The sequence below is a fragment of the Mustelus asterias genome, chromosome 20, assembly GCF_964213995.1.
Source record: "Mustelus asterias chromosome 20, sMusAst1.hap1.1, whole genome shotgun sequence".
Lineage (NCBI taxonomy): Eukaryota > Metazoa > Chordata > Chondrichthyes > Carcharhiniformes > Triakidae > Mustelus > Mustelus asterias.
In genome coordinates, this window is record NC_135820.1 from 77,967,156 (window position 1) to 77,981,202 (window position 14,047).

The 14,047-nt window shown below is 41.9% G+C and overlaps 1 protein-coding gene across 1 annotated transcript; it reads right to left on the reverse strand.

Moving 5' to 3' along the window:
* Window positions 1-1,966: 1,966 nt before the first annotated feature.
* On the reverse strand, window positions 1,967-13,488 carry LOC144508344 (uncharacterized). The gene is made up of 2 exons (XM_078236182.1): window positions 12,993-13,488; window positions 1,967-3,507 (listed from the first exon to the last, which is right to left on the reverse strand). Exons 1-2 carry the CDS (start codon window positions 13,179-13,181, stop codon window positions 3,292-3,294), a joined length of 405 nt encoding a protein of 134 aa, XP_078092308.1. The 5' UTR covers window positions 13,182-13,488; the 3' UTR covers window positions 1,967-3,291.
* Window positions 13,489-14,047: the final 559 nt, after the last annotated feature.

Below are 14,047 nucleotides of genomic sequence, written 5' to 3' on the forward strand. Positions count from 1 at the left end.
TCCCAACCTATTCAATCTCTCTCTGTAACTCAGCTTCTCAAGTCCCGGCAACATCCTTGTGAACCTTCTCTGCACTCTTTCAAACTTATTTACATCCTTCCTGTAACTAGGTGACCAAAACTGTACACAATACTCCAAATTCAGCCTCACCAATGCCTTATATAACCTTACCATAACACTCCAACTTTTATACTCGATACTTCGATTTATAAAGGCCAATGTACCAAAGGCACTCTTTATGACCCTACCCACCTGTGACATCACTTTTAGGGAATTCTGTACCTGTATTTCCAGATCCCTCTGTTCAATGGCACTCAACTGCCATTTCTGATGGCAGTTGAGAGTCAACCACATTGCTGTGGGTCTAGAGTCACAGGTAGGCCAGACCAAGTAAAGAAGGCAAATGTCCTTCCCTAAAGGACATTGGTGAACTAGATAGGTTTTTCCAACAATCAACAAAATGGTTTCATGGTCATCGGTAGATTCTTGATTCCATTCTTGATTCTTGATTCCATGGTCATCGGTAGATTCTTGATTCCATTTTTTATTGAATTCAAATTCCACCATCTGCCAGGGCAGGATTCGAACCCGAGCCCCCAGAACATTAGCTGAGTTTCTGGATTAATAGTCTAGCAATAATACCACCAGGCCATCACCTCACCACAAAATGTCCGGCCTCTGACCTGCTCTTGTTGCCACAGTATTTATATGACTAGTCCAGTTAAGCTTTTGGTCAATGATAACCCCTAAAATGTTGATGGGGGTTGTAAAGGGAGTATCCTTTAATACCACTACCTGTGGGGAAATGGTGGCACAGTGGTAATGTTGCTAGACCAGTAATCCTGAGGACAAAGCTAATGATCCGGGGATACAGTTCAAACCCCAACACAGCAGCTGGCAAAACTTAAATTTGCGTAATAAAATCTGGAATTGAGAGCTAATCTTAAGAATGGTGACCATGAAACTAGCATCAATTGTCACAAAACCTGTTCTGGTTCACTCAAGTCCTTTAGGGAAGGAAATCTGCTGTCCTTACCTGGTCTGGCCTACATGTGACTTCAGAGCCACAGGAATGTGGTTAACTCTTAACTCTCCTCTGAATTGGCCCAGCGAGCCACCCAGTTCAAGAACAATTAGGGATGGGCAACAAATGTTGACTTCGCCAGAGATGCTCACATCCATGAAAGATTACTGTGTATAGTTCTGGTCACCCTATTATTGAAAGGATATTATTAAACTAGAAAGAGTGCAGAAAAGATTTACTAGGATGCTACCGGGACTTGATGGTTCGAGTTATATGGAGAGGCTGGATAGACTGGGACTTTTTCCACTGGAGCGTTGGAGGCTGAGGGGTGACCTTATAGAGGTCTATAAAATAATGAGGGGCTTAGATCAGCTAGATAGTCAATATCTTTTCCCAAAGGTAGGGGAGTCTAAAACTAGAGGACATAGGTTTAAGGTGAGAGGGGAGAGAAACAAAAGGATCCAAAGGGGCAATTTTTTCACAGAGGCTGGTGAGTGTCTGGAACAAGCTGCCAGAGGTAGTAGTAGAGGCGGGTACAATTCTATCTTTTAAAAAGCATTTAAACAGTTACATGAGTAAGGTGTGTATAGAGGGATGTGGGCCAAATGCGGGCAATTGGGATTAGCTTAGAGGTTTAAAAAAAAGGGTGGCATGGACAAGTTGGGCCGAAGGACCTGTTTCCATGCTGTAAACCTCTATGACTCTATTATAAAAAAACAAAAATAATTTTGTAGCTGCATGTCTTCACTGTGCTCCTATAAATCCAAATGAGCAGAAGCAATAATAATGATTCTTTGAAGATCACAGCCACACAACTTGGATTTCTTCAAAATTCAACACATCCATCACGTTTTTAAAAAGTAGCAGAGGCCTACCAGATATTACTCTCTGGGGAACAGGTTTCAAGGCTTGAGTGTACTTAGTGGAGAGGAAACCATCCATGGAGTGAAAGTAGAAGATTTAATGGTTCAGCTAAAAGACAGGAGCTTAGGAGAGGAACATATAATTTTATATCAATGTTGCAATTATAACTAAAACTTATAGAATGCATTGACATGCTCCAGAAGAAAAGTTTGAGGGGAAAGCCCGAAAGCGATCTTTCAAATTACCAAAGGTTCAATTGGACAAATACAGAGATGTTTGCGCTCATGGGTGTGTCCAAAACTAACATAGTCACTAATAAGTCCAGTCAGGAGTTCAGATCAGGGGTTGAGTTTGGGCTCTACTCCACAAAATCCAGTGAGCAAAGGCTAAACAATACACATTCTTTGAGCAGAAACTCAAAATCACACAGCATAGGCCAGTCAGCCCTTCATACACTTTGAAAGGGCTATCAAATTAATTGCACTGCTTGGTTCTTCCCAGAACCTTACAACTGTTTTCCTTTTCAAATGCATGTCCAATTCCTTTTTTATAAGTTCATACAGAAACTGCTTCCACACATCTTTATACTACTCACTTCTGTAATTGTTGTATTAACACTTTGAAACCTTTAGCTTAGTGGCATAAAATTTCCTTATGGGTTCTCTTAATCAGCTGCCAGAATATTGGCAGAAAGACTGGTGAAACAGCAAATATGGACATTACGCTCTTTCCCTGAAGTTCCCACTGAAGTTGTGATGCGGGTTTAGAAGAACCTATATGAAAATTGCTGGTAACTAACTTATTTTTCCATGTGATTTTTGCAGCTTAAGAAAGCTACATCAGGTCATCAATAATGACCTTAACAAGTGTTGGTGCTGATGCAGAATTGAAATTGTCTGTTTCCATTAACGTTCTTTGTGATGAAACTGTGTCTTTAAAAAATGTGTTTTTATCATGTTTCTTGTAGAGGATATATTTAAAATTCAGCTCTGTTTTATATGGTGCCGATTCATCTGCATCAGGCAGCTCACATGCTGAGAGTGCAGGTTAATGATTGACTTTAGTTCTGGATGTGTTTGTTTTAATTTGAGTTAATGCATTTTTGTTTATTTTGGTTTCTCCCCTGGTGTTTCAGAGTAGGGTTTTATTAACTTTACTCTTTGTCGGAAGTAATGGATATAATCTTGATGTTTTATCAGCTCCATGAGATCCAACTGTGTCCCTTACATAACATGAAATAGGTTGTATTACAATGCAATAGAACAATCTTATAAAACATACAGTCATCAAAATACTCTGCAGTAGTTATATAGCACTTGTCAATGTTTCAATGATTTGATTGCAAGGACACAGCAGGTTATGTTAGCATGAATTATCCCAAACCAACCCAACAAAAGGTTTACTCAGGGCACTGAGTTTCTGCGACTCTGTCTCTGGGCTAGTTGCCTCGGGTTAGGCTGAGAACGGTTTAAGCTGTCACCATCTTCAGAGTCCTCGCTGTCACTCTCTAAGGCTAACAGATCATGGTCGCAATTGTATTCCTTTTTCAGCTCCTGAATCCCATTGTGAAGCTCCAACAATTGTTTCACCATAGTTTGATTCTGGAAGCGCATTTCCGTCTGTGAATTATAAAAGATGGGTTAGGATCTTTACTCCCAGTAGGATTTCTCAAATAAACATTCTGCTGCCAGATTTCATGCAAATATGGAGGAGGAAATAGTAACTTGTCTCTATTTAGATATTTTGTGTAATAACTTCCCTGTTGGAATATGTACAAAGAGCATAAAGTTCAGGCTTTCCATGTAAAGCATTTGTTCAGCACTGTTTCAAAAACAAAGCAGTGCGATATGAGAATTTAGATGTACAGATAATTAAGTTTTTTCAATACTTTATTTTTCATGTAGCCCATAGAACTACCAGAGTTACGTCTTAAGGGCAATTAGGGATGTGCAATAAACACCAGTTTAGCCAGCAAGGCTAGTCTATATTTCTTTATTACATTAGACTGACAATATTTATGATGCAGCATTATTGCTCATGGCTCTTAACAATATTAGTCTGTTGCAATGGAGGAATTTAAATGGTGTTACAAATGAGAAAACACTAGCGTTACCAACTTGCAATCAATATAATTAATCTATCAAGTATTTGGGACACTGGACAGGTTAAAATATTAATGACACTTTTAAGACTTAAAAACAGTTTTAAAAAAACATTAATATAGCATCCATTTCACAACTGGACAAGTGAGAAACCGAGCCATCAGTGCCAGGGACCTGGATTCGATTCCTGGCTTGGGTCACTGTCTGTGTGGAGTTTACACACTCCCTGTGTCTGCGTGGGTTTCCTCCGGGTGCTCCGGTTTCCTCCCACATTCTTAATGACATGCTGGTTGGGGTGCATTGACCCGAACAGGTGCCAGAGTGTGGCGACTAGGGGATTTTCACAGTAACTTCATTGCAGTGTTAATGTAAGCCTTACTTGTGATTAATAAATAAACTTTTTTACTTTTTTCCCTGTAGCCCTGCAACATTTAACTCTTAGATATTATTCAATGCCCTTTTGGAAAACCACAACAATCTGCTTCCACTCTCAGGCAGCACATTCAAGATCCTAACCACTGGCTGCATAGAAAAGTTTTTCCTCATGTTGTCACTGGTTCATTTGCCTTTTACATTATTTCAGTGTCCTCTGCTTCTTGACTTTTCTGTCAGTGAAATAGTTTCTCCCGATCTACTCTGTCCACACCCCTCACGATTTTCGAGACCTCCATCAAATCTCTTAATATTCTCTTCTCTAAGGAGAACAGTCCCAGCTTCTGCTTTTCCTCTGAGTGCTCCAACAACTGTTTCACCATCGTTTGATTCTGGAAACGGATTTCCACCTGTGAATTGTAAAGGATGGGTTAGGGTCTTTACTTAATCAGAAGCCAAGTCATGAGGCCAAAGCCCTATACTCTCTCATTTGAAACATAAGAAATGGGAGTAGGCCATATGTGCAGGTTTAGGTGGATTTCCTATGCTAAATTGCTCTTTAGTGTCCAAAGATGTGTAGGTTAGGTGGATGAGCCATTGTAAATGCGTGGGGTTATGGGAATAGGACAGAGGGGAGGACCTGGGTGGGATGTTCTTTCGGAGAGTCAGTGCAGACTTGATGGGCCGAATGGACTCTTTCTACACTGTAGGAAATCTGTGGTTCTCCAATCTGTCCTCAGCACTTGAAATCTTCCATCCCAGGTACAAATCTAGCAAATCATTTCTGTGCCATCTCTAATGCCTTCATACATAAGAACATAAGAACTAGGAGCAGGAGTAGGCCATCTGATTCTTCGAGCCTGCTCCGCCATTCAATAAGATCATGGCTGATTTTTTGTGGACTCAGCTCCACTTACCCGCCCACTCACCATAACCCTTAATTCCTTTACTGTTCAAAAATTTATCTATCCTTGCCTTAAAAACATTCAATGAAGTAGCCTCAACTGCTTCACTGGGCAGGGAATTCCACAGATTCACAACCCTTTGTGTGATGAAGTTCCTTCTCAACTCAGTCCTAAATCGGCTTCCCCTTGTTTTGAGGCTATGCCCCCTAGTTCTAGTTTCACCTGCCAGTGGAAACAACTTCCCTGCTTCTATCTTATCTATTCCCTTCATAATCTTATATGTTTCTATAAGATCTCCCCTCATTCTTCTGAATTCCAAGGAGTATAGCCCCAGTCTACTCAGTCTCTCCTCATAAGCCAATTCTCTCAACTCCGGAATCAACCTAGTGAATCTCCTCTGCACCACCCCCAGTGCCAGTATATCCTTTCTCAAGTAAGGAGACCAAAACTGTACACAGTATTCCAGGTGTGGCCTCACCAGCACCTTATACAGCTGCAACATAATCTCTCTGTTTTTAAACTCCATCCCTCTAGCAATGAAGGACAAAATTCCATTTGCCTTCTTAATTACCTGCTGCACCTGCAAACCAATTCCTTGAGATTCCTGCACAAGGACACCCAGGTCCCTCTGCACAGCAGTATGCTGCAATTTTTTACCATTTAAATAATAGTCAATTTTGCTATTATTCCAACCAAAATGGATGACCTCACATTTACCAACATTGTACTCCATCTGCCAGTCCCTCACCCATCCTAATACCATCCTAATTTGGAACTATATTTCTGTTCCTTCATTGTCACTGGGTCAAAATCCTGGTACCTACATGACATGAACTACAGCGGTTCAAGAAGGCAGCTCAACACCACCTTCTCAAGGACAAGTAGGGGTAGGCAAGAATTGCTGGCCTAACCAATGACGCCCTCATCTTGTGAATGAATATTAAGAAACATTGATATCTAGTTATTATCATGTTCGCTGTGCACAAAATTGTTGTCTTTCCTGTATTAAAAAAGTGATTGCATTTTGAAAAATACATAACTGGCTGTAATTTTTTGGGATGTCTTGAGATTTTGAAAGGTGCTATATAAATGCAAGTCTTTTCAGTTGAATGCTTGTTAGGCCACTTCAGGGTTGCTACTGGTTGATGTGACTGGTGCAAGTACAAGCCAGACCGGGTAAGGACGGCAGAGTTCCTTACTTAGAAGGAAGTTACAGAGCCACTTGGGTTTTATGACAATCTTTATAGTGTACAATTCATTCTCAGCTGTTAAATCTTTAAAAATACCTAAGGGAACAGCTTCTGCACAGTCTGAATGTTCTTAGATTAATTGCAGGTGGGGTTAAAATATGTCCCGTGAGCATTTTCTATTTCAAGCTTGCCACTGCACTAGAGTATAGAATCAGCTTTGACTTGCACTGCGTTTACACATAGTATTGGTGCCAAATTAAACCACTGTTTACCAACATTAAGAAGGTTTGATTTCTTAGTTGGTCTCAGGATGAGGGCTCTGTAGCAGGACAATATATATTACCCATCCTTGTTTCTTCTCTAAGTTAGTAGTGGGTCTGATTTATTTACCTCTACTTAGCATAAATCAGGTGAGAAGCAGGTAAAATGCTGCAGGGGGACTAATCCAACTCCATTCATACCACCCACACACCAATCTGGCTGACTGCAATTTTAAATTACAGATGTTAGGTCCCTGGATCAAAATCCCAAATTACATTAGGAAGCCAAACTAGACCCCAACAATTTTTCTATTTTGGCATAAATGTGAGGATAGGTGCTTCACTCCAGGACAAATTAGGGATCTTTTATAGTAAAGCAAACTTCATTTAGTAACACAGTTTAACTATAACTCTGACAAATGAAGCAGCTGAACTATTACTCGTTGAACAATATTTGCACGTGAAAAGAAACAATTCTAATTTCTAACTTACCATTGTTTCAGTTCCAAATAAGCAACATTCTTGCAGACCCAAAAGCCACTTTAAATGCAGTTAGCAATCATAAATATACTTGCTATAAGGGTATAGTCATTCTTGAAGCTTTCAGAGATTTTGTGGAGGGAGCAGCTTGCAGACCTCTGTCTTTAAACAAACCCCAGCCAGAGTGCTCTCTGCTATATACCTGGCTCCTCCCATTAATCACATTATCACATGACCCTATCAATCCAAACCTACCTTCCATTCCTTTAATCAAAAACCCCAGGGGACCTATTCTTTTTGTAAAGTCCATTAGCTCTCTCCCAAGTAAACACTACATGGCTAAAATGAGTAATTATCCTGCTTTCCCAGCATCTGAGCTGTATTCCTTTTCCAGATATACTGACTGCCTGTAGAAAAATACTGAACTTCAAAATAGTCCCCTTAAACATATATCTATAGCAATAGCATACACGTGGCAAGGCCACCCACCCCAAACCTCCAGAGTTGTTACTAAATATGCAGATTGGGTTTTGATTCACTTAGGAACATAATATGAACAGGAGTAGGCTATGCAATCCTTTGAGCCTGCTGTGCCATTCAATAACATCATGGCTGATCTAAATGTGACTGTTATGATGGTCATGAAGGCCACGGGAGATCGCTGTTGATCTCCCTGTGCTTTGTGGAGTACGAGCTCTCTTATTGAGCAGGTGGAGGCTTGCCCATTATGAAGCATACAGCGGGGGCTTTTAAACATGTTACTTCACCCAGACTAGTGTTGTAGGTCCTGAGGTGTTGTACCATCTTACTATGAGCTGCAGGAGCAATCTCTTAGTACACAATAAAGGATATCGATGAAGGGAATCTGGTGTTCGGCTGAATTATTACAGTGGCCTTAACTCTACTGCCTCCTATAACCCTTAACCTCCTTGTACATCAAAAATCTGTAACTCAGCCTTGAATATATTTAATGATTCAGCCTCCACTGCTCACACATAGGAGTATCTGAGAGAAGTTCCTCCCATCTCCCTTAAATGGGAGACCCCTTAGTTTTAAACTGTTCCCCCTAATTCTAGCTTCACCTAAGGGGAAACATGCTCTTAGTGTTTATCCTGTCAAGCTTTCTCAGAATCACAGGTCTTTCAGCAAGATTACCTCCCATTCTTCTAAACTCCAGAGTACAAACACAACCTCTTCAACCTTTTCTCATAAGACAAACATTTCATCCCAAAAATCAACCTAGTGAACGTTCTTTGAACTGGAATTGGAATGCCTTGTTGAAGTTGTACAAGATATTGGTAAGGCCACACTTGGAATACTTTGTACAGTTCTGGTCATCCTATTATAGAAAGGATACTATTAAACTTGGAAGAGTGCAGAAAAGATTAATAGGATGCTACTTGATGGTTTGAGTTATAAGGAGAGGCTGGATAGACTGGGACTTTTTTCTGTGGAGCGTAGGAGGCTTAGAGGTGATCTTATAGAGGTCTATAAAATAATGAGGGGCATAGATCAGAATCTAAAACTAGAGGATATAGGTTTAAAGTGACAGGGGAGAGATACAAAAGGGTCCAGAGGGGCAATTTTTTCACAATGAGGGTGATGAGTGTCTGGAACAAGCTGTCAGAAATAGTAGTAGAGGCGGGTACAATTTTGTCTTTTAAAAAGCGTTTAGACAGTTACACAAGTAAGATGGCTATAGAGGGATATGGGCCAAACACAGGCAATTGGGACTAGCTTAGTGGTCAACATAAAAGGGGCGGCATGGGCAGTGGGGCCAAAGGGCCTGGTCCATGCTGTAAACCTCTATGACTCTATGCTTCCAATGGAAAGATGTCTCTCCATAGGTAAGGTGACCAAAACCGTACACATTCTTCTAGGTGTGGTCTCGCCAATGTCCTGTACAATTGTAGCAAAACATTCCTACTTTTGTGCCTTGCAATAAAGGCGGGCATTCTGTTTGCTTTCCTAATCACTTGCTGTACCTGTAAACTGACTTATTGTGATTCATGTACAAGGTCCCCCAGATCCTTCTGTATTGTGACATTCTGTAGTCTCCATTTTGCTTTTCTGTTCTTGCTAAAGTGGACAACTTCACGTTTTCCCCACATCAAATGCCAACTGCCAAATTTTTGCCTAATCACTTAATCTATGCAGATGAAATTTAACCCAGACAAATGTGAGGTGATGTGATTTGAAAGGTCCACTGCAGAAGGAAAGTATACAGTAAATGGTAGAGCCCTCAGACATATTAGCGTACAGAGGGACGTAGGCGTGCAGATCCCTAAAGGTGGCAACTCAGGTGGACAAGATGGTCAAGAAGGCGTATGGCATGCTGGCCTTCATTGTTCAGGGCGTTGAGTATAGGAATTGGAAATTCATGTTATGAAGAAAGGCTGAACAAACTTGGATTGTTTTACATAGAAACATAGAAACCCTACAGTACAGAAAGAGGCCATTTGGCCCATCGAGTCTGCACCGACCACAATCCCACCCAGGCCCTACCCCTATATCCCTACATATTTTACCCGCTAATCCCTCTAATCTACGCATCCCAGGACACTAAGGGGCAATTTTAGCATGGCCAATCAACCTAACCCGCACATCTTTCATAGAAATCATAGAATCATAGAAATCATAGAAACCCTACAGTGTAGAAAGAGACCATTCGGCCCATCGAGTCTACACCGACCACAATCCCACCCAGGCCCTACACCCATATCCCTACATATTTACCCACTAATCCCTCTAACCTACCCATCTCGACACTAAGGGGCAATTTTAGCACGGCCAACCAACCTAACCCGCACATCTTTGGACTGTGGGAGGAAACCGGAGCACCCGGAGGAAACCCACGCAGACACGAGGAGAATGTGCAAACTCCACACAGACAGTGACCCAAGCCGGGAATCGAACCCAGGTCCCTGGAGCTGTGGAGCAGCAGTGCTAACCATTGTGCTACCATGCCGCTGAGTAGATTTTTAATTCCAGTGGCAGGATTCAAACCCGGGTCCCCAGAACATTAGCTGCGTTTCTGGATTAATAGTCGAGCGATAATACCACCAGGCCAACACCTCCCTCATTGGAGCATCGGAGGATGAGGGGGGACCTGATAGAGGTTTACAAGATTATGACAAGCTTGGATAGAGTGGATATTCAGAGTCTTTTTTCCAGGATCGAAGAGTCAATTACCCGGGGGCATAGGTCGAAAGTGAGAGAAGTAAAGTTTAAAAGAGATGTAAGGGGCAAGTTTTTCACACAGGGTGGTGAATATCTGAAAGCGCTGCCGGAGGAGGTGGTGGAAGCAGATTCTATAACAGTGTTCAAGAGGCATCTGGATAGATACATGAATAGGCAGGAATAGAGGGATATGGACCACACAGAGGCAAGAAAATATTAGATTAGAGGGGCATCTGTGTCGGCACAGACTTGGTGGGCCGAAGAGCCTGTTCCTGTGCTGGACTGTTCTTTGTTCTATTTACATCCATTTACATCTTCCTTTCCTATTTGTCTTTACATCTTCAGTAAATTTGGCTACAATACGGTCGATCCCTTCATCCAAATCATTAATATAGATTGTAGATTTGCTATTTTAACATGTTTACGCTATCTGAGGCCTAAGTGGGGGAACAATTGTGACATCTCAAACCAAACTAAACCAAGAGAAACAGCTGCCAGGGCCAGAAAAGACTAAATAAATTTTTGTTTCTGGTTTCTTTATGGACCAGGGAGAATAAAAGTGCTCCACTGGGCCCCACTAGGAAACCTTAGGCCTCCCTTAACCCAGGCTTTTCTTATTACCTTACCTTACCTTGGACTGGAGAGCACATCCTTGCTTTGCCAGCAATGCCCTATTTTAAAGGCTGGGCATTCCATTCCCAATGACTTGCTAGCTGCTTGGATCATTAGCAGGACGATAATGGGTCCCAAGCCACTAAATTGCCAGGCTTCCTCGTTATCTCTCCTCAACAGGCCAGTATTTCACTAAAATTCCCATCCGTGAGTTAAAATTGAACCTGTTACTTAATAGACGACTGTCAAGTGATAAAGGGTGGGAAGTTCCCTTTCCCTCCCCAACAGATATGAGTGAAGCAGTTTGGATTTTGATAAAACAGCAGCTTTTAACATCATCCCATATTTTAAACAGATTTGTTGTTGAATTTGACGAAATGTTACTGTGGGAATTCAGCCGCCAGATAACTAATCCAATATTAGAACGACAGGACTGCTGTTACCCATCCAATAATAGTGTAACTTTGGCTAAAATATCAAATCACAGGCAGACAGATATGCATTCTTCTTTTGCATGTTTATCATAATTTGCATGAGTTTTTTTTATATATATACTATAATTTTGGAGCAAAGTAGAGAGGCTCACTCCCTCTGTACCAGGGTTATGTCACAGACATGTATATACTGAAAACCCTTGACAACCTTTCCTTCATTCTTCACACTTCAAGACATTAATAGGAGGGTGTAGTTAAATTAATTTACTGGACTATTACAGTATAATCTGCTTACCATTTTGACTGAGTTGAATTATTCCTAACAAATTCTTTCTTATCCTACTCTCTCTGCTCCAGACTATTCCATCTCTTTTCCCACTCTGCCCCAAGCTATTCCATCTTTTCTCCATTCTCTGCTCCATTATCCCATTTCTTTTGGCCACTCCAGGCTATCCCATTATCCCAAAGGGTGTCGATGACTTTGTGATATCACTAGACTCTTACTCCAGAAACTCAGCTAATGTTCTGGGAACCCGGGTTCGAATCCTGCCATGGCAAATAGTGGAATTTGAATTCAAGAAAAAATATCTGGAATTAAGAATGCACTGATGACCACGAAACCATTGTTGATTGTGGGAAAAACCCATCTGGTTCACTAATGTCCTTTAGGGAAGGACGTTTGCCTTCTTTACCTGGTCTGGCCTACAGGTGACTCCAGAGCTACAGCAATGCGAGTTGATTCTCAAGATGTCTGAACAAGGGCAACTAGGGATGGGCAATTAATGTTGGCTAGCCAGCGATGCCCATGTCCCACAAATGAATTTTTAAAAATTCTTTGCCCGCTCTCCACCCCAGGCTAGTCCATTTATTTTCCCACTTCCTGTTCCAGTCTATTCCTGTTGCTCCAATTAATCCTAATCCCTATTACTCCAAATCTATTTTCCATATTTCTGACCCAGAGTATCCCTGGTTAATCCCTCTCTCTTTTCCCCAATCTCTGATTTAGAATGCCTGATTCTTTTCCCAGTTTTCCTCACCGAGATTACCCATGTTCAATACCAGTCTCTTCCTCCCTCTCCCTCACTGATCCATTTCAATGATCCAGAATCCTTCCTTCATCTCTGGCCCAGACATTCCCTGGTTAACCCCCATCTCTGACCCAGTCTATCTCTGGTAATCCTCACCTCTTTCCACACTCTGCAGGTTTTCCTAATATCTAGCCCCACTCTATTCCCATCCCTTTCCGTGACTGCCTACCTGGTATAATATCTGGGATTAATTCAATTATTCCCAATTTCGCTACAGTTCCCTCGTTATTCCTTCCCACCGCCTCACAAACTTATTCCTGGATTTCCAAACCCGGATTATTTTGGTTAATCCTAATTCCCCAATTAATGCAAATATTTTCCCTCAGTTCTAAAGTCATATTGAGCCTAAAACATTAACACTGTTTCTCTCTCCATAGACAGTGACATATCTGCTCAGTTTTATTCCATAACTTTCTCTTTTCTATTTCTTCCGCATTTCCCTGGGGGGTCAGACTATCTCTGTTTAAATCCCATTTCTCACCAGTTCCCATTTGAGCCACTCCAGTGCTTTCTCCATATCTATCGTCTGCCTCTTGCCCTGCGGCTTCCAGTCGATGCCAGGAGAGCTCTGCGCCTTACAGAGCCCGGCCTGGCTGCTCCTGCCTCTCCCGTCCGCGAACCTGTTGGCTTTGGAAGAGAATTCCTTCAGTTTGGTGAGCATCAGCTGCATCTCAGAAGCGCCTGCCTCTGTGAGCCGTGGTGAGAGCGCTGGGTGTGGGGAGGGCGACTGCCGTGTCTCCGCCAGCTCACCGACTGGGAAACCCGGGCATTCAGAGAGAGAGAGAGAGAGAGACAGTCAGTCAGAAAGATCCTGCTCTCTGCCCATCGCGGGAGTCCAGAAAGCTGGAATCAGATTGTATCAAGTGGAACTCCTCCAAGCCGCCGAGCTGTCCTCAAACTTCAACTCCAATGCTAAGGGGAGGCCTCGGTGACTTCAGATCCTATCAGCACCACACGTTGCAGTCATTTCCTGATCTGTGCCAGACAGCTCTCGCCCCTCCTCTAACCATTAAATGCCTCACCAAGGAAGCCCAACAATGCCGGTGTTTCCTAAGTTCTGATGAGGGTTTTCAGTTGTGTGGAGAAACTGGGAGGGTAGTGTCTCTGGAAGGAAAAAAAATGCAGGGCTATGAAAATGAGTCGAGGGAGCATTAGGTACATCTTTCAAACAACCTACACAATGCAATGAGCCGAATGAACACCTTCTGTGAGAATCCAATAATCTATGATTTTTACCCTGTGTGTCTCTTCTCACAAGCTCTTAGGAAAATAGAAGAGCAGAATATTTTCACGAGGTGAGAGATTAGTAAATATTAGTATGCACAGGAATTTGAATGTTCTTGTACACAAATCATAGAAAGTTAACTTGCAAATACAGCAAGCAATTAGGAAAACTATGTTGACCTTTCCTGCTTCGGGGTGGACTATAAGAATAAAGAAGGGCTGTGGTGAGACTCAATCCTGGGATAGTGTGCACATTTCAATCTCTTTAACTAGAAGGGTTGCAACAAAAGTTTGACCAACATGTATCCCATC

Bases quoted from the DNA above. Each gene is read 5' to 3' on its own strand.
- LOC144508344 (XM_078236182.1), bottom strand. From the start codon at position 13,181: ATGCAGCTGATGCTCACCAAACTGAAGGAATTCTCTTCCAAAGCCAAC. The intron at 3,508-12,992 runs GTGAGAAATGGG...TATAATTCACAG, and splicing joins AGTGGCTCAAATGGGAACTG to ACGGAAATGCGCTTCCAGAA.